Source organism: Trichosurus vulpecula, chromosome 3 (assembly GCF_011100635.1).
Source record: "Trichosurus vulpecula isolate mTriVul1 chromosome 3, mTriVul1.pri, whole genome shotgun sequence".
Classification (NCBI taxonomy): Eukaryota; Metazoa; Chordata; class Mammalia; order Diprotodontia; family Phalangeridae; genus Trichosurus; species Trichosurus vulpecula.
Window position 1 is genome coordinate 50,369,112 of NC_050575.1, and position 20,615 is coordinate 50,389,726.

The following is a 20,615-nucleotide window of genomic DNA, read 5'->3' on the forward strand; positions in this document are numbered from 1 at the left end:
CCGGTCTTTGAGCTGGCTCCAGGTGCCATCCATTGTACTGCCTGTGCTTGGTGATAGTTGAATAGTGATAAAATACTACCTATGGCTTGCCTTCCCAGGGGAGAATGAGTACTGTCCTGGTAGAATCTTACGGAGTATTGTTGTCCAGAATTTTTGCTGTGACATCTTTACCTTTCTGTGACCCATATTTGTCATGAACTTGAACTATTTTGTGCTGAAATACATTGCAGCCTACTCTCTCCCTGTACAAGGAGGGGGTTAGTTTAAGATGTTTCCACAAGACGGGAGAGGAGGGGGCTAGGTGGCACAGTGGGTAGAGCTCTGCCCCTGGAGTCAGGAAGACCCGAGTTCACATCTGGCCTCAGACACTAGCTATGTGACCTGGGCAAGTTACTTAACCTGTTTGCCTCAGTTTCCATAACTGTAAAATGGGGGATAATAACAGCACTTTCCTCACAGGGTTGTTGGGAGGATTAAAAGAAATAATATTTTTAAAAAAAAACCAAATTGAAACATTTACCATAGTGCCTGGCAAGTAGTAGATTCTATATAAATCCTTAATTCCCTTCCCTCAGGGTATGTGTCCTCTGTCCCTCTCCCTCAATTCCCAACGGAATAGATTTTTTAAAAGCACAGCTCAACCCATTTGCTTGCTGTGCTCCCGTGGCCCACAAGAGGTCAGAGTTGAGAAAGCACACTGCTAGAATGATTCAGCCATTGTGTTCTCCAACACCATGTGTCACCTCTGCACACATCCCCAACCCCCCCACCCCCACCCCCAGGAGCCTCCTATACACAGGAAATCTATGCAGCTGAGTAGGTAATATGATCTAATGCCAGCACTGGGCTGAGGTTCAGAAGACCTGAGACCTGATCCAGGCACAGCCTCTTTGGAGAAACTACATGAAGTTATAGAGTTTAGTTATCTCATCTGTAACATAAAATGCCACTTTACATATGCAAAGTATAATTATCTTTCTTCCTCCTGACTAGGAGAATGGTTATACCATTCTCTGATCATAAGTTCTGTACCCCTAATGAGGAAGAGCAGAGGAAGGGCTCATGTCCAGAGGGCATGCGGCTAATGGAATTAAGCAATTGAGCTGCCTGGAAATTTCTAGGACAATGATGGGTTTTAAGATTTGCTATTTCGTGGTTCTCTATATCTTGGGGGAAGAGGGGGAGGGAGGCCTAAGGAGGAAGGGAACAACTAAATCTGTGATTTCATTAAGATAGGGAAGACCCAGGGAACAAACTCCTACTAATGGAAATTAAGACCTGATCTGTAGTTTATAGTCTTAGAGAGTTGTATGGGAGCAAAGAGAGATTAGGTGTTTTGCCCAAGGTCACATAGCCAGCATGTGTCAGGGGCAGAATTTGAACCCAGGTCTTTCCAACACCCAGACCTGCTCTCTGTACTTCTCTACATATAATGTCTCTCTATTCAGGGGTGGGGAACCTGTGGACTCAAGGCCACATGTAGCCCTCTAGGTCCTCAAGGGCCCTTTGACTAAATCCAAACTTCATAGAACAAATCACCTTAATAAAAGGATTTGTTCTGTAAAACTTAAACTCAGTCAAAAGGCCACACCTAAGGACATAGAGGGCCATGTGTGGCCTCAAGGCCACAGGTTTCCCACCCCTGACCTACATGTACAAAAACACACACACACACACACACACACACACACACTCACAACATAATTTCCTTTTTGGTTCAACACAATAAACTTTTAAGTACCTACTATGTACTTAGTACGGTGTCAGACACCATGCTAAGCACTGGAGATACTAAAAGAGAAAAAAGACAGTCCCTACCCTCAAGGAGCTCACAATCTAATGAGGGAGACAACATGCAAACAAATATATGCAAAGCAAGGTATATACAGAATAAATAGGAAATAATCGACAGAGAGGAGGCACTAGAATTAGGAGAGGTTGGGGAAGGCTTCCTGTAGAAGATGGGATTTTAGGACTTAAAGGAAGCCAAAGATGTCAGTGGTCAGGGCAGAAGAGGAACAGCATTCTAGGCATGGGGACTGCCAGAGAAAATGCCCAGATGGAGTGTCTTGTTTGGGGAACAGCCAGGAAGCCAGTGTCACTGGATCAAAGAGTGCATGTTGCAGACACTGAAAGGTAGGAGGAGGTGAGGTTATAAAGAGCTCTGAATGCTAAACAGAGCATTTCATACTTGATCCTGGAGGCCATAGGGAGCCTCTGGAGTTTATTGAGGAGAGGCATAGCATGAGGCACTTGTGCTTTAGGAAAATCACTTTAGTGCATGAGGTGATAATGGTCTGCCCTAGAGTGGTGGCAGCATCAGAGGAGAGCAGGGGGCGTTAATGGAGAGATGTTGCAAAGGTGGAATTGACAGGCCTTGACAACAACTTGGATATGGGGGGTGAGAGACAGTGAGGAATCCAGGATGACTCCTGGGCTGCAAGCCTGAAGGACTGAAGATGGTGTTAATCTCTACAGTAATAGAAAAGTTGTGGGGTGGTGGGAGGGTTTGGGGGGGAAACTTGAGTTTGAGTTTAAGATATCTGGACATCCAGTTCAAGATGTCTGAAAGGCAGCTGGAAATGAGAGACTGGAGGTCAGCAGAGAGTTTGGGTCAAGACAGATAGATTGGAGAATCATCAGCATAAAGATGGTAATTAAATTCATAGGAGCTGATGAGATCACCAAGTGAAGTAGTATAGAGGGAAAAGAGAAGAGGGCCCAGGATAGAATCCTGAGGGACATCGGTGGTTAGAGGGCATGATCTTGAAGAGGATCCAGCAAAGGAGACAGAGGAGAAGGCAGATAGGACCACTTGGGTGAGAACCAGGAGAGAGTGATGTCTCAAAAACCTAGAGAGAGAAGAATTTCAAGGAGACAGTGGTCAACGATGTCATCCCTGCAGAGAGGTCAAGGAGAAGGAGAATAGAGAAGAGACAAAGGTTGAGTTTTTCAAAGAAAGCTTTACTAGTTAACTATTTCCTTTGACAGATTTCCTCCTATCAATAGGGATTTCATGGTAGTCTCTGTAGAGACTGAAGTGAGCTAGATTATGGAAGACTGGACAAAGATTAAAACCCAGCATATGAGAAAAGATGACTTACTCATGCACACAAATATTCTGAACCATGAAAATAAAGTGTCATCAGAGGCCAATTCGTTGCCTAATCATAGAGCTCTTGACCCAGCCCCTCCCAACATCCAACAATCCAAATTAAGCTCATCTTCAACATATTAAATCTCAACCTCAGCTTCTGATAAGATAATTCACAGATCCATTAAACCAAGTTGCTTCGGAAGTATTTTATTTTTAAGAGGTCTCCAGAGTGAAGCTTAGGCAAGTTCACTGCTGGCAATAGCCCAAATTATTGACTATTTCTCATCTCCTGAAGTGAGAAGAGTTTAATCTCAGGTGTCCTGTTATATATAGACATCAGTATTGCCCCTTTAAATTGCCACATCAAGGAGGACCAACAGGCTGAAGGCAGAAGGCATCTCTAGAGAAGGGATATTTAGTGGCAGCTGATTGGAATGTTAGGCTCTGGTGGATGCATAGACAATATATGTATGTGTACATAACAGTACATACCACTTTGAGGGGAAGTCATAAGAGTCTTCTCCTTTACTTCCCAAACCAACTTGGACCAAGCTGGTCAAAAGATTTTTGGAGGGGATGGGCAAAGTGAACACTTTTTCTTCCCCCACTTTTTATGTTTGAAGGGAGGTGACAACCAGAAATTTATGCTACCTTATCAATGGGCCAATTAACACTGAAGAACCCCCCTCCCCCCCAGAATTCAGGGCCCTGTACATGGGTGGCTCAGTTTGTATCAGATGAGGGGTAACTCACATACTCTTTTTCATGAGAATGTCCATTTACACATACTTGCTGGTAATATCTCTTAAGCATTTCTACTTCTAGGGACTCTTTCTTTGCCTTCTATATGTTTTTTACCAGCAAACACCCAATCTCTGCTTCAATCTAGCACCCATTCTTCAGACAAGTTGTTCAATAGGTTGAGCCCTTTAAAGAAGTCTACTTTGGTCCACTTGCTACACTGGGAATCCTGGAGATGGGCCAGGTGCCTTCCTTGGAGCAGCTTTTGGATGTAGAGTCAGCCAGGATTTTTCTGTCTACCTCAGGTTAGGTTCCTTCATGGTGAGGTTAGAGATTTCAGGACCTACCAACGGGACCCAGGATTCAGACTCATCACCGAGCACCAAACCCAACAAGTCTTAAGGTATGGACTGAACACACAATACGCCAATACTCCCCCAGACTCTGGGATGGGTGGCTTAGGTTCCTCCAGCCAGAGGGCCCCTATCTAAGCTCACAGGCCCCTGCTGCTATTACTGCTGCTAGTCCTGCTCTTGGTTCCTTTCTTTCCACTTGTACCTATGGCTTCAGAGCCCAGGGCCCCACTTCCAGCAAGGTCTAATCCCAGAGTCTTGCCACAGGCTGATAGGCGCTGCAGCACTTCAGAAGCAGCCATGGGGGCATTGCTGTTTTGGGACAGCAGCATCTCAAACAGGGAACTCATTTCTGAGAGGAAGGTGCTGGCCAGCTGGGTCCCCATGGAGTTCACCTCAGAACCAGCCGATTTACCAAACGTCTGGAAGGTTCTTGGCTCTTCCATGGCAGTGATTTCTCTGCCCTGGCTAGTGGCTGGGGAGTCTGGGGAGAAGACATTGTCTCTGTAGTTGGTGTTAAGAGGCAGGGACAGCCTCGCCATCCAAGCTGGATCTGGGACATTCAGCCGATCGAGGGCCAGGCCTGTCAGTCAGAGAGAAACCACAACCATGCTGTGAGACAACAAAGTGCCAAGTAGGACAAGGGAGGAGCTGTAGGTCAGGAAAAGGGTACTGAACAGTACAAAGTGGGGAAAGGAAGTGACTGGAGAGGATGAGAGAAAGAAAGGAAGGAAAAGAGCCCAGATAGGTAAAGTGTTTGGGACAGGAAAAGTCAATGGAGAGCAGAGCTATGGGGAAGAGGCAAGTCGAGACCGGGTTAGTTGAGAATGTGAAACTAGGATTCAGTAAAACAACAATGTGACTTTTGTGTTGGTTATGAGTTTCAGGCTTACTTGTTTGTTCCCTCTTCATGCCACCCTCTACCACTCCTGTGCAACCAGGTCTCCTACCCCCTTAAAAAGAACTTTTCTCTCTTCTGGGTATTGTAAAGTTACTTGGAACTACTTCCATTAAACAGATCAAAGCATGCAATTTTTCACTTTCTTTTACTCTTTTTCTTTTATTAGAGTCGTCTTGTACAAAATTACTAATATGGAAATGTTGCACATGTATAACCTCTGTCTGATTGCTTGCCATCTCAGGGAGGAGGGAAGAATAGAATTTGGAACTCAAAACTTTTAAAAAATATTTAAAAAATTGTTTTAACATGTAATTGGTAAAAAAGATATATGTATATATATATATACATACATATATATGTGTATATGTATGTGTACATATGTGTGTATACATATATATATTTATATATGTATACACACACACATAATGTCTGCCTTCATTAGCTTTGCTTTGACTAATAGTGTTCATTCATTCCCCTACTCTGTGAAGGTCCCCTGTGTGATGGCAAACTAGGCTATCTTTTGCCTCAGTTCTTACCTAGCCTTTAATTCCTGAATGGGCATTGCCCCAGACAAACTGAGATCTGGGAAAGACCTTAGCTTAAAAAGGCCAAGGTCTCCCACTGCATCTGGGGCCATGGCCAGCCATCTTGACTCTGATGACTGGAGGAGAGAGTGAGGCTGATGACTCTGCACAGCTCTGTCTCATTCAAATCCAATTCACTTGCAAGTCAAGACATCACCCTTCTGATGTCATTCGTCCTCTTTGAGAGCAAAGGATGATCAATAACAACACCAGTACAATGAAGGTCCCTTCCTCTTTCCTGTGTGCTAACTCTCTCTAAGCCTTGCTTCCATCTCTTCCCATCCTGGGCAATGTCCCACACCTGTATTTGTTTGCCAGCCCAGCTGATTATCTCCTTCTGCATAAAGGCACTAGGATTTGCTTTAAAATCAATCAGAGACAAAAATGAAACAGTCCCTGTCCTCAAAGAATTGACATTCTATCAAGGGAAATAACATATGCTCATATAAGTAAATGCAGAACACATAGAAAGTAAATAGAAGGTAATTTCAGTGTGCAGAGGAGGAATCAGGAAAGGCCTCATGGAGGAAATGGCATTCAAACTAGAAGGTGGGGATTTCAAGAAATGAGGAGGGAGGACATTCCAGGCACAGAGATGAGTGATGGAATGTCTAGAGTGAGTACATAAAGGGAGTAAGGTGCAATAGATCCTGGAAAGGCCAGATGGAGCCGGACAGTAAAGGACTCCAACTGCCTAACAGAAGAATCTGTATTTTTTGCTACAGGCAATAGGAAGCTACTGGAGCTTTCCAAATAGGGGAGTGATGAGATTAGATCTTGGCTTTTAGGAATGTGACTTTAGGAACTACATAGAGAATAGATTGGAGAGGGGAGAGGGGAGGGACATGAGGTAAGGAGACAGACTAGGATAGGGGTGGGGAACCTGTGGCCTCAAGGCCACATGTAGCCCTCTAGGTCCTCAAGTATGATGCAGTCAAAGGGCTGCTCTTGAAGATCTAGAGGGCCACATGTGGCCTCAAGGCCACAGGTTCCCTACCCCTGAACTAGGAGAGATTAATCATGAGTTTTGTAAGAGTTCCTTTATCTAGTTCATAGATCACTTTTTTCATTTATAACAAAAGATAACTTTGATTTGGGGGTTTTGTTCAAGTGTGTGTTGTTTCTTTGGTGGAATATCCCAGCAAGTACAGTTCTTCTGTTAAATTTAGTAACTCTAGTCCCAAACACTGGGGTTTCATTATTTCCTTGAGATTTTTGACCGATTCATTCCTCCAGATGAATTTCCTTAGTATTTCTTCTATAAAATAATCCTTTGGTAGTTTGATTGGCACTGAATTAGTAAATTAACTGTCATTTTCATTGTATTGGCTCAACCTACCCATGAGCATTTCAGATTTCTCCAATTATTTGGGCCTGTTTATTTCTGTAATTGGTGTTTTATGATTGTATTCATACCACATACTAGGGTTTTCCTGGCTGAAAACTTACACAAGTTTCTTTCTTTTTTGCTACTCTATTACTCTGGCCTATAATACCTCATTTGTAGCCTAGGCCCTGAACCAAGAGGAAACACTCCCTAGAACTCTGAGGACAATTCAAAGACCTCCCTTTCATTGCAGAAACTGGTGCTAAATGGAAATGTGCTATACATGAGCAAGGAGCCTGCTCAGGGGGATTATAATTGAAAGAATATCCACTACCCTTCCAAGGCTGAGTGGTGCCATGGAAACAATATCAGATCTGGAGTCAGAGGGTGTGTGTTTCAATTCTGACACTACTACTTGCTACCTATGTGATCTTGAACAAGTTACTTATACCCTCTGGACTATAGATTTCTCATCTGTAAAATAAGGTGGTTGGACTATATGACCTCTGTCATCCCTTCCGGCTCTAGATCTAGGATCCTAAGACTCCAACTCCTCCATACAAACCACCTCTTATGTACCAAAAATACTCCATTACTTGTCTTCTCTCCATAAAGGACTCTGGAAATGGGGAAAGCTAGCTCCTTCCCAGACTAAGGTGACACTGTCAATGATTGTGTTTCATGTAAAGTTGGCACCCAAAATGTGAAATGTTCCATGTGGCTTCCTGAGCCAGTGCAGTGTTTGAAGTGGTCTTTGAGACCATAAGGGGCCATTTCCTTCCCCCGACCCAGTTTGATTAGGGTGAACAAAAATCTTTCTTACCAAAAATAGGAAAAGATAGACAACGTGAGCTTCAGAATAGCAGTGTCCATATGAGAAAAAGAGAAAATGTTATATTCAGAAAAATTCCGTTCAAGCCTCAGTTTAGCCCCCAAATTCAGCATCTTCACTGCCAATGAAGGTTCCAATAACTACTCCTCATCCTAGATCTAGAAGCCTTTCTGCCCAGGCCTAGAGCTGAGAGATGGAATTGTCTCTGTCACACAAATATTTCCTGTACAGAACATCACTACCATTCAGGCCTGCCTACAAATTTGATAATGTCGAGTACTTCTCTTCTGAGCTAAATACATGTACTGTCTATCTGCAGCAGATGCTGGGCTCTGCTAAAGAGAACTCAGGACTAAAATGATCTTTTTAGATTTGCATCCCCTTCTGCAGAGCTAAGCAATGTCCTTAGGGACTGCTGGTTAACTATAAGTCTAATAGGAGAACAAGAATAAAGAGAAAAATGGGAAGAGAGAGAAAAAAGAAAAAGATAGGATGAAGAATTATGTAGAGAGTCACCATCGGTTTTACTTTTAATCAGTCAGTTATTTGGTACAACATAAACATAGTTATAACCCCAGAGCTAAAAACATGTGGAATTTCACTAGAACTCAGATCCACTACTTTTTGTTGTCATTGGTGATTCAAGGACACTTCTGAGTTGAAAGTCAGGAGGTAGATGGGCAAATATCCCTTCCTGGTAGATTTCTGCCCTTTAGCTTCTCCTCCCCACTCACCTTTAGCAACAGTCACATTGGTTGCAATGACTTCTAAAGCTAGACACAGGGAACGGGTCCCTGGACCAGACAAGAATGAGAAGAGAGAGACAGAACAGTGAGAAACAAGAAAGAGCCAGAGTGGTGACTGACATCATTAGACTTCAGCTCAGATTTCTGAAGAGAAGGAGTTACTTTATAGTGACCAGATAGTGTCCAAAATATACAAATTTTGCATAAAATTGCTGCTGCTGTACTCCACAATACTTAATATTTTGCTGCTTACTATCATAGTATCATAGCTCTAGAACTGGAAAGGACCTTTGTGGTCATCTAGTCAGTTCAACTCACTCATTCTACAAATGAGGAAACTAAGGCCTAAGTGACTTGGTCAAGGTGCATTAATATTAAGTAGCAGAGCCAGAATTCAAGCTAAGCTTCTCTGACTCAAGGGCCAGGGTTCTTTACATTGTATCATGCGGCAATTTGCTAACACCATTTAATTTTTTTAAAAATTCAATTTAATAAACATTTACATGCTAGGCACTGTGCTAAGCACTAGGGATACAAAAAGGGGCAAAAGACAGTCCCTGCCATCATGGGAAGCTAAGTGCCACAATAGATAAAGTGTCAGGCCTGAAGACATGGGTTCAAATCTGGCCTCAGGCACTTACTAGCTGTCTGACCCCCAAGTTGCTTAACCCTGTTTACCTCAGTTTTCTCATCCGGAAGATGAGATAAAGAAGGAAATGATGAACTACTCAGTATCTTTGCCAAGAAAATCCCAAATGGGGTCACGAAGTGTTGGACACAACTGAAATGACTGAACAAGTCCTCATAGAGTTTACAATGTAATAGGGAAAATGACATGCAAACAAATATATATAAATTAAGGTATATACAGGATAAATAGAAAATAATTAACAGAGGGAAGGCACCAGAATTAAAGGGACTTGAGGAAGGCTTCCTGTAGGAGGTGAGATTTAAAGGTGAAAAGCACCAAAAACATAAAATAAGATATTAAGGCAGCAAAAGCATTAAGCTTTTTAAAAGCATTAACTTTAGACTTTTGTTGTGAAGAGGTCACTGCCAGCCCTGAAACACTGAGTCATTAATCCCAGCATGACCTTGGAATAGGAATACAAGTAGCGAAGGGCATTTTCCATTAGACTAGAAACTCCATGAGGGTAGGGACTATCTTTTGCCTCTTTTTGTATCTATCCCTGTCATTCAGCACAGTGACAGGAACATAGTAGGTGATTAATATATGCTTATCGATTGATTGATTCTCTGCCATCTCTATAACCCTTTTTGATTCTGTCCTCTGCCACCATGTCCTGACCACCCTGGAGGAGGCGAGATAGAACTGAAAAGGACCTGAAACACCCTCAGGATGTTTGAAGTCTTATAAAAGAAACTAATAACCAAGTGCCTAACTAATAACAGCTGTACAGGTACACGCATCCCTTAAAGAACACAGCTGGCTAATGTTCCTCTCAGGGAAAAGGACAATTAGCAAATTCACAAATTATAGTTATTGTCGAGGCAAATTTGCAAAATTCAAATATACTCATGAAAGGCAAAGAACAAATTAATCTATTCGCTGCTGCTTTTAGTTTCCAATCAAAATATAACTTAATTTAAACTTACTTAAATGAGTAATTACCTTGCTTGACGTTTAAAAGGGAATACAACTAATGGTTTTGCTAATTGTTCTTCCCAACTGCGGCCACAATAGTCTTTCACATAGTAAGTGTTCAATAAATATTCGTTGAATTTGAGTTCTGAGAAAAGAAGATCCCGAAGGGATGGAATTAATCAGAGTCAAATGGGGTTAGTGTTGATCAAAAGAAGCCCTTTACCTGTTTGTGGATCAAACAAGTTCTCTAATTCTTCCTCCAAGAGTTGTTTCATTGAGAGGTCCAGGTCATTGTCTGAATTCCCATCCTCCACTTCATGTTCTCCATGGTCACCCTCCCTGGCACTTTGCCAATCTGTCTCCAATCCTGCATTTCTGCAAAGGAAACCAAATCAGCACAGGAAGTGACAGACTTCCTAGAGTTCTCTCTTTCTTTTTCTCACTGTAGAATTCAATCTGACAAATATTTAAATGCCTACTATCTATGCAAGGCTCCCTTTTGGTTCCTTCTCCAGTATATTCTGTTCATGGTTTCAGAACCTACTCTAAGCCAGAAGTGTAAATTCAGAATAGCTACAACTTTGGTTTCTCACTTAGAAAGTATATCCAAGTCTACTTGATGTGCTGCTGTCTTCCATGGTCTTGTCCCCATGACCCAGCTCAAAAGCTTTCAAAGGCTTTCTATTGCTGACTCAATAAATTCCAAATTCCTTAGGATAGTATTCCCTGCCCTGTACAGCCTGGCCCCAGGCTACCTTTTTAGCCTTATCTCCTACTATTTTCCATATTGTACTATATGTTCCAGTCAATCTATATGACTCACTAGTTTCTACAGTTACCACATATTTTCCTACTCTTACCCATGCTTTTCCTTCTACCTGGAAGGCTCTTTTTTCAGAAATACATTTACTCCACCTCTACTCCATTTTACCATTTAGAAATTCTGTGCATTCTTCAAGGTCCAATTCAATGTTGCCTCCTCTAAGAAGCCTTTCCTGATCCCTCTAGTACACTCATATGGTACTTTGCTTGTACCTCTTTTATGGCACTTATCATACTCTGCCTTGTATTATGTTCATCTGTACTCATATCTCTTCCCATTAGATTCTGTTTCTTGAGGGCAGCTCCATCTCTGCGTGTTCCGTAGTGCCTGCCCTACCAGACACTCAATAAGTGCCTATTGAATTGAATTAAATTTCTACTTCTTCCTCTCAATCACATATATTCTCCAAGTGAAACCTGAGAAAGATCATTTCCTAGGGCTGTTTCCATGTGGAATAGCTGATGCCCAGGAGCAGGGCCATTTTCAGAGGAGGCTAAATCTAGCTCACTAATGAGTCGTGAGTCCTCAGAAATAGTGAAACTCACTCAAGGGGACAAACACACACTTAACACAAACTATTATTCCTATCCTTTAAGCTAGGCTTAGGTGACAAAACAAGAAGGGAATAAGTTTATTAATACAAAACAAAACATATCCTGTGTACAAAAGGAGCCCAAACACCTCTGTAATCAGCAGACAAATTAGAGCATCAGAAATGAAATCATTTCCTTCACAGCTCTAAGACCTAAATATAGTGGCAAAAGCATAGCCCAGCTTGGGACTGAAGGATGGCAGAGGGTGGGGGACCAAGCCTGGAATTCTGACCCAAAAGAGCAAAGACTGAAGATCAAGGGACATTGGAAATCACTGACCTGTGAGAATGAGACCAAGAAAGGCTGGGGTTGGGAGGATGGCCAGAGAAAGAGAGACGGGCCCAAGGTTTTTGAAGACACTTCCTTGCGCAGAGCTGAAGGTTACGTGTTGCTTACCTGACACTACCGGTCTTGGCTGAGTATTTGTTTCCTCTGTGGTTTGGTTTGGGTTGAAATTGGCCCTGGTGCAGCAAGGACAGCAGCTGGGATATTTGCTGTAAGACAGGAAAAATCTGTTGACTCTACACAATTCCTACCAAGCACATTTCCTTGCCGGATGTTTCCTTCAATACTGTGCTTTCTTTTTATAGTGTTTCCTCCGGCTTCAGATGTTTGCGTGATTAGGATGGGGGACAATGGAGAAATGACAGAGACCTAGGCAGGCAGATTCCCCAAGCTTCCTTACTTTACCCAGGAAAGCCATAAGCTAAAGGAAAGGGGAGCCGAGAAAACATGTTATCCTGCCCTTTCTTTGTTCATCTTTCTTCTACACACACACATACACACCACAGAGCCCCCTGCAAGGTGACTAGAAGTAATGGTCCTCACCAATTAGGGAGATCGAGGTGGGATGTATGATGGAGGAGGAAAGACATTTCTTGAAAACAAACCTTTAAAAAAAAATCTCAGGCACTAGTAAATTGCCGCACAAGATTTCTTTGCAAATGTTGTTTAGTTAATTGCTGTCTTAAGAACAGATGAGGGAGTTCAGATAGGCTAAGTGCCATGCACACATGTATACTGATATAACAGAATAATAAAGCAACAGTAATGAAAAAAAAGGGAAGGAAAAGAAAGCAAGCCTAATGTTATTTTGGCAAAAATGAGTTGTGTGTTTGTTTTCACCAACATTTAAGCATCTACCTGACCAAAAGGCTGTAGTGCTGAGGAAAGGAGAGCAGACTGGGACCCAGGATACCTGGGTTCCCTCTCATCTCTGTCATCCCTTTGTTGTGTGATGTTAGACAAGGGATTTAACTTCCCTCAGCTTTGGGGTTGGCCTCCTCATCTATAAAACAGGATTCATGATACTGGTTTTATCTCCCTCACAGGGATGAAGATTAATGAGCTATATTTTTTTAAAGTGCTATACAAATGCAAAAAGTTTTTCTAATTTTTGTTACTAGGATCAGTGCTTCAGCCTTAAGGGAGGTTCTCTGGCTAACTGGTTGTCTTTCATCTGAACTCAGCTCCTTGGACCCAAAGGAAGAGAGGTCTGAGGATTCCCAATGTCAAATGTGATTTGGAAGTCAGACCCTTGAAAGGGGAAAAGAGAAGCCTCTAGGCTGGGATTTGACTGTGACTGTGAGGTTTTTAAAGAAGTAAGGGTCAGTAGGTCAGTGTCCCATTTCCTGGAGCGCACTGGACCCCAGCCCCAAAGAGCCAGGCCCATTCATCAGCTGCAGCTGGAGAAAAAGCTATCTATTCTAAAAGTGCTATCAGCAGCAAGCCATTTCCTCCCCGTCTTATCTATTTGTATGACAGATAAGAAAACAGCAGGATGACAAGCCACTTAACACAGTAAAATGTCTCTTTAATGCCTCCTCCCTTCTTTCCAGCCTCCTCATTAAGTAACAACCCCCAAGACAAAGTCTGCCCTTGTCTTTGAGCGGCTTGGGAGGGCCATTTTGATGTCTGGGGCCCATGTGAAAACTACCCAAAAGGGAGACTGGCTATTTGCCTGGTAGTCTGTGAGTCTGAATTTTTGGCAAGTTCTTGGGGGAAATAGCTCTGTCCTTGGAGGCCAGGGAATTTGCCTGGTCTACTTGGCACCACAGGAATATATCTGATCCATTTTGTGAATGTAATGTGGTGTGGAGGAAAGAGCCTTGGCTTAGGAAGTCCTAGATTTGCTATTAACTAGCTGAATGACCTTGGATGACTCTTTCCCTCCTGAGCATCAATCTCCCTAACTGTTAAATGATGGCAAGTTTACCTGACTTCACAAGAGAGTTGTGAGGATCAGATGAAATCTGAAGGGGTTTGGTTCATTCCATAAACATAAGGCACCATGAATATGATTTAGTATCATAGATTTACAGAGCACCTAGTCTAATCCTTTCACTACATAAATGAGGAAACTGAGGCCCAGGAAGGTTAAGTCACTTGCCAAAAGTCATATAAGAAGCAGAGCCAAGAATGGACCCCAGGTCCTTTGACTCCAAATCTAGCAGCCTTTCCAGGACTCTCTTTTCCTGGACTTAATGGATTAGATTGCCTTCCTTTCTCCTATCTCTTCCCTGCCCTTGTCAAAAAAACAAAACAACAAAACAAAAACAAGCCTTCAATTTCAAGTCCAAATTATTCATCTTTGTTTAGTTTAGTTTTTTTTTTTAATTTTGTAATTGGTTGGAAATAACTACAACTTAAACATAGAGAAATTATAAATTCAGCAGACCAATTCAGTGCTCTAGTATCTAGAGCATATCATCCATACTAGGCAGATCCACATATCCAATGAGCTTGCACCATTTGAATTGCGTAGCAGCTTTACTTAAGGGAATCCTCATTGTCAGTCATTTTCTGTCTGCTACATACTATATAATACCAAAGAGTTAGGTCAAATATGAAACACCCTACACCTGAGACAGAAGCCATAGCCATACTTTTTTTTTACACGGATTAAATTTGTTTCTCCTCTAAGAGTGTGATTGTGTTGGCAATACCTGAACTGGAGGGGAGTCGATGGTGAGCTCTTCCATGGGGTTTCGTTCTGTGAAGGCAGCCACAGACAGTCGGACCAGGCTGCGCAGGATCTGGTGGGGGTGATGCTCTTTGTCTGGGTCAGCTTTGGCATTCAGATTTCGCTGCCTCCTAAGAGTTGTAGTTGAGGCTGGAAGGGCTGGCACTGATGGACTGCCCCCCTGCTCTAGAGATGGCTTCATCTGGGGGCTCCCCACATTCTTTGAGGCCTTGGGATAAGGTTGGCATGTTGTTGGCTGGGGATCTGGAAGGCTCAGATTTTCTCGAGAGGCATTTCTCTGCCTGGGATGGTGGAAAAGGAGATTGTAGGTGTCTTGTAATACCTCTCTATCCTCAGGGGAAGTTCCCTGGTTCCTTTGGTTCCTAAGTGTCCTGTACAATGTTGGGGTTAGATATGGAGCCTGCAGTGGAGAGTCCCAGCCTGTTTCTGGGACATTTTCCTTTCCTTCATCTTTATGGGGTAGCCCAGCCTCACTCAGCTCTTCTGCCTGGCCCCTGAGCACTGGCACTAGGTGAATGTCAGTTTTCTGGATTTGTTTCTGGGGTCTCTTGGGCTGGTGTCGGTAGGTTGACTCTGCTTCTCTGCAGTTATAAGCTCTGTTATCTTTATGGTCAGTTCTACAGATGGACACAATCAGAACAAGAATCAACAAGAAGATGGCCAGCAACACGGCCAAGCAAATCACTGTCACTGCTGAGATGCTCAAGGGGCTAGATTCTTGTGCCAGGTTTTTCAGGTGATCAAGGCTGTTGGTGAAAGTGACTTTCACCAGAGCTCTGGTCTCCAAGGGGGGACTTCCTTGATCAGTGACAACAACCATCAGTTCCCATTCACTGCCAATGAGGCTGCTGGCATTGCTGGCATTGATGTATAGGTGTCCCATGTGCGGGTCAAGGAAGAAGAGGCGAGCATCATTTCCACTCCAAATAGCATAGAGAAGATTTCCATTGTCTCCAGAATCTGCATCAATGGCTACAATGGTGACTAAGAGAAACAGCTGTGACCTAGAAGCCGCCGAAGAAGACGTGCCAGAGTTGGATACTCTAAAGGGGTCAGGGGTCTCTGAAGAGACCATAAGGTGACCAGTGGAAGAGTTCACAAACACAGAAACAGAGGCTGCCCCACCACTAAGGACAGGCTGTACCACTGTGGGAGGATTGTCATTGGTATCAAGGAGGCTGACCCTCACAGAGGCACTAGAAACAAGCTGAGGTTGACCTTTATCTTCTGCTATTACCAGAAATTGAAAACTTGTCATTTGTTCATAGTCCAGTGTGGTAGATGCTGAGATCTCCCCAGTGTCAGAGTCAATAGCTACCAGATGGGAAAAAGGAGATTCCTGGATGCGGTAGGTGACTTTTCCATTGAGGTCCAAGTCAGCATCATGTGCCTGAACAGTGATGAGATGGGAAGAAGGCAGATTATTCTCCCTAATGGATATGTTGTACTTGCTCAGCTCAAACATGGGTGCGTTGTCATTTATGTCACTGATCTGAATAGTGATCTCTTTCTTGGCTGATAAGGGCTGCTCTCCCTGGTCTTGGGCCAACAGTGTCAAGTTGTATTCAGGCCACCTTTCCCTATCCAGAATGGCATTGGTCAGGAGCATATAAGTGTTACCATTGGTTCTTTTTAGTTGAAAATGTCCCTGTCCTTGGCTGAGGGAGCAGTGAACCAGGCCATTATCCCCAGAATCCAGGTCGCTGGCTATCACCAGGGCGATGAAGCTGTCCCTGGGAAGAGCTTCGGATATCACAGATGGTTGAGAGGCCCATGTAATATGTATGCTTGGGGAATTGTCGTTGACATCTAGAATCTTGATGAGGACTTTGCAGTGAGCTGGAATAGGGTTGGGACCCAAGTCCCTGGCCTGTACATCTATCTCATAAGCAGGGGTTTTTTCATAGTCCAGGGGCTGACTCAGAATAATCTGACCTGTCTTGGCATCAATACTAAAGGTATCTTGCACATCTGGTGGCACATGCTTGCTGAGGGAAAACTCAACCTCCCCATTTGGTCCTTCATCAGGGTCAGTAGCCGTGAGGTTTATGAGAAGGGTCCCAGGGGCAGCATCTTCCCCAACTTCTAAAGCCAAGGAGCTCTCTGCAAACATAGGACTGTTGTCATTGGAATCCAAAACGCTGACCTTAACTAAGCTGGTGCCCGACTTGGGGGGATCCCCATTGTCAAAGGCTGTTAATACCAAGTCAAAGGATGCATGCAGCTCCCGGTCCAGCTCCTTAATCACCACAAGCTCTGCATGTTTGCTTTCATCAGGCCCCAGGATCACCTCCAGAGCAAAGTGCTCACTGGGAGAAAGTGAATACGAGTACAACGTATTGGGGCCGGTGTCAGGATCCCAGGCCCGGTCCAAGGGAATTCTGGTCCGAAGAGAAGCACTTTCAGAGATCTCCAGCTCCTGCTCTGCTTTGGGGAAGCGGGGGTGGTGATCATTGATGTCCAGCACCTGGATCTCCACATGGATCAAAGCTAAACCCGCTGTGACCAGCACATCAAAAGATATCAGACAAGGATCTTTCTGTTTGCAAAGCTGCTCTCGGTCAAGCCTCCTCCCGGTGCTGAGTAAACCGTCTTTAGAACCAACCTGAATGGGAAGCACCTGAAGTGGCTGCAAAATCTGGAAAGCCCCTTCTTGCCTGCTTCTCTCCTCCCAGCCCAGTTCTTTTGATAGTTTTCCTATCACTGTTCCATATGGCACTTCTTCTGAAACTTGGTATTTTACAGTGAGAGTGGCTATCTCCTGACTATCTGCTGAAAGAAAAAAGAACCAGCACAAACCAGAGAACTGAAGCCGTAAAAAGAATGCCATGCTTACCACCCTGTCAGATGGGATTTGGAAGGGGATAAAGTCCCTTAGGGGCTGGAAAAGTCCTCAGGTGTTTCCTGGGGGAAGTGTTTGGTCTTGTCCTCTTGCCACCAAACTTGCTAGCATGATCAGGTCCCATATTCAGATGCTGAAAAAAATAGAAAGATTTCCAGGCCAGTCCATCTTCATTTGAAGAGAGCTGTGAACCCCAAGTTTGGAAAGAATCAAAGAAGGCTTCACTTTTGCACCACTGGACACTTGTGCAAAGGATGGAGAAAGTCCAGTTTAAAAGGGGATTTTACCATGTGAATTGGGATGTAGGGGATTCAGACTCCAAACAGTTGCGAGAGCAAGGAAACAGAGAGGCTGCTTTTTCCTATGGAAACCCCACCTACAGGAAAGGGAGGCCTGTGAGTTGAAATGTCAGTTAGAGAAATAGCATTTCCCATGAAGGCTGAACATGAGAATCCAGCACCAGCAGCTCAGGAGATCCTCCTCTGGGAAGGTGCTGTCCAATAACTGCTCTGCCACTGCCAGAAATCAATCCCTTTCCCTAGAGGGAAGGGCTACATGGAGCTATCCTTTCCTAGTCCCCAGCTGTTCCCATCTGCATGCCATGCCCCACAGTGTGGTCACAGCTGCCAATCCTGCCCTCCCCACAGACCCACTCCCTCACCTTTTCCCCACTGTGGCACACTGAACTCTTGCTTTATAAGATGTACTGACATGACTCTATGTCGGGGCACTAACTACCACACTGTTTATTTAATGCCTTTCTCCCTTTATTGCCCTTCCCCCAACTCCTAATCACATAGTTTCATTGTTCCCCCCTGTCCTGTTTTTATTTTTGTCTGGGGGATTCCCCCGTCTTCCACTTTACCATCTTTTCTCATGCTATTTTTAATCTGTTGTCTTTCTCCCTCTTCCCCTTAATCCCATGTATGACCAACTCTTCCATTGACCTCTAGTCCCCCCCCAACTCCTACAAATATTTTCATCGACTTTTGTGTAGGTACACCCCACCCTTCACCTTCCTCCCACCCTTGAGGGAAGGGAAGGAGGGGAGTAAGCATTTATATGTCACCAGGTACCAGGTAGTACTACACTAAGATCTGAGAGGGTAGGTGCCATTATTACCCCCCATTTTTACAGTTGAGGAGACTGGGGTTAAGTGACTTGCCCAGGGTTACACCGCCAATAAATGTCTGAGGCTCGATCTGAACTCAGGTTCCTGACTTCAGGCCTAGAACTTTATCCACCACACCACTGGCTTCTAAGCAAGTTAGATGGTTGTGTTGAGGGGTGAGTTGAATAGAAAGTAAGGAGTATGTATAACTTTGCATTGTTCCTAAGAGATCAGGTTATTTTTCATGACTTTCCTCCTCAATCTGGGATTTCAAGTGTCATAGGGATTGATTGACATGGTAGTGATCCCTCTCTAAACTTCCTGGATTCCATGTGTCATATACACATAGTAAAGATGGTTTTGCTCCTTTTCCTTTTGTTTTGCTTTCTTGCCTGGGGTGAGACCATTTTTCATTTCTTCCTCCAGTCCAAGAAAGTGCAGATGCCCATTGCTACCTCCCTAACCATTTTTGGCACAATGATTATACATCTTGGATTTTCTTTTAAAAAGTCCTGATTCCAAGAAAAGGAAATGTACATTTATGAGGCTTTTCAAAAGGAAGATCTTATGTCATACCATGTGTTCCAATTCTTGGTTTCAGCTATATGAATCATTTTAATTGTAAGAAACAAGAAAAGGCAGCCTGCCATACACTCTTGCATCCCAGAAAGAGCTAGGGAGCAGACAGTGCTGAGTGTTCACTGCCATCTGCTGACCACAGGCTTTTACAACACTCCCACGATGTTGCCCAATTGCCATCTGGTGGCCAAAGACTTAGAAAGAGGACTTGAGATGAAGATGAGTTCCAGAAATGTTGTAGGTAAAGCTAGAATTGTTTTAATAAGCAAAAAGCCTTCCCAGAGAACTGCTTTGAAGGAAATAGTACTCATTTCTATGTAGAAGTTCCAGTATGCTTATTTTTTAATCAGCCTAATCACTTGATAATCATATGCTTTTGTGTGAGTAATATCACCACATACTTATTATCTAGAGATATTATTTACTGTTGCTGGTGTCAGTGGGAAAAACCTATCTCAGTTCCTTACAAGTTTTCCTCAGATAATGAATAAAATATTAAACCTCAAACACAAGATGGTCATATACCATTTTCTCTCATTTTAACTTTTTAAACTGTAGAACAAATAAGCATGTTAGTTTTACAGCCCATATTTCCACCCCCACTTTTTACATCTCTCATTAAATAAGTTATTTGATACATATATGTGTTGTTGTTTTTTATATATTCTGTGCTTTGTATTTTTGATAGGTCTTCTATTTATGGGATGTGGTGAAGCATTTGGATATGTGTGCAGTTAATTTCATTTGTCAAAATGGGGGAAAAATTTTAATAGCTTGAATTTGCTTAATATATAATAATAGGCCAGGCAGGCAGGCAACAAGCATTAATTAAGCACCTATTACGTGCCAGGTGCCATATTAAGTGTTTAGGATTCAAAGAAAGGCCCACCCACGGGAGTCCTTGCCCTCAAGGAGCTCACTGTCTGATGGGAGAAACAACATTCGAACAACTGCAGACAATCCTCAACTTTCTTGGGGACAACATTCCAAGAAAACCAAGTGAAAATTAAAAAAATTTAATGTTAATACATTGAACCTATGAGAAATAGGGGCTTAGGTTTCTGCGACCACCAAAAACTGTAATCTTTTGCTAGAGATGGCTAAAAATACACTTTTCTGCATACAATTCTTTATAACAAAATAATAATTCTGATAATATTCACTTTTCCTAACACAGTAACCATGAAATAACCCATAAAATGCAGTATACAAAATAAAATTAGTAACATGAAAAACTTTTGTTGTTGTTAGTAATTCCCTAGAATTCTGTGACCTTTTGTAAAAAGCTAACATTTCAATTTCTTAAAATTCCAAAAAAACCCTATTGATTTCAGACAATATACACTTTTCATATTATACAAAATTCATAGTACCATAAATAGCATTAAACTTTATGTGATATTGTTCAGTCACTTCCAACTCTTTGTGACCCCATTTGGGGTTTTCTTGGCATGGAGTGGTTTCCTATTCCTTCTCCAGCTCATTTTACAGATGATG

At 43.0% G+C, this 20,615-nt stretch overlaps 1 protein-coding gene across 1 annotated transcript; it reads right to left on the reverse strand.

Moving 5' to 3' along the window:
• Positions 1 to 3,288: 3,288 nt before the first annotated feature.
• Positions 3,289 to 17,744, reverse strand: PCDH12 (protocadherin 12). The gene is made up of 5 exons (XM_036752062.1): positions 17,716 to 17,744; positions 14,549 to 17,561; positions 12,000 to 12,097; positions 10,411 to 10,562; positions 3,289 to 4,774 (listed from the first exon to the last, which is right to left on the reverse strand). Exons 2-5 carry the CDS (start codon positions 17,414 to 17,416, stop codon positions 4,332 to 4,334), a joined length of 3,561 nt encoding a protein of 1,186 aa, XP_036607957.1. The 5' UTR covers positions 17,417 to 17,561; positions 17,716 to 17,744; the 3' UTR covers positions 3,289 to 4,331.
• Positions 17,745 to 20,615: the final 2,871 nt, after the last annotated feature.

Excerpts from the sequence above, each read along its gene's own strand:
- PCDH12 (XM_036752062.1), bottom strand. The coding sequence starts at position 17,416 with ATGGCATTCTTTTTACGGCTTCAGTTCTCTGGTTTGTGCTGGTTCTTT. Across the intron at positions 12,098-14,548 it reads TCGACTCCCCTCCAGTTCAG|CAAATATCCCAGCTGCTGTC; the intron begins GTATTGCCAACA and ends CCTGTCTTACAG. Across the intron at positions 10,563-11,999 it reads GCCAAGACCGGTAGTGTCAG|AAATGCAGGATTGGAGACAG; the intron begins GTAAGCAACACG and ends TTTCCTTTGCAG.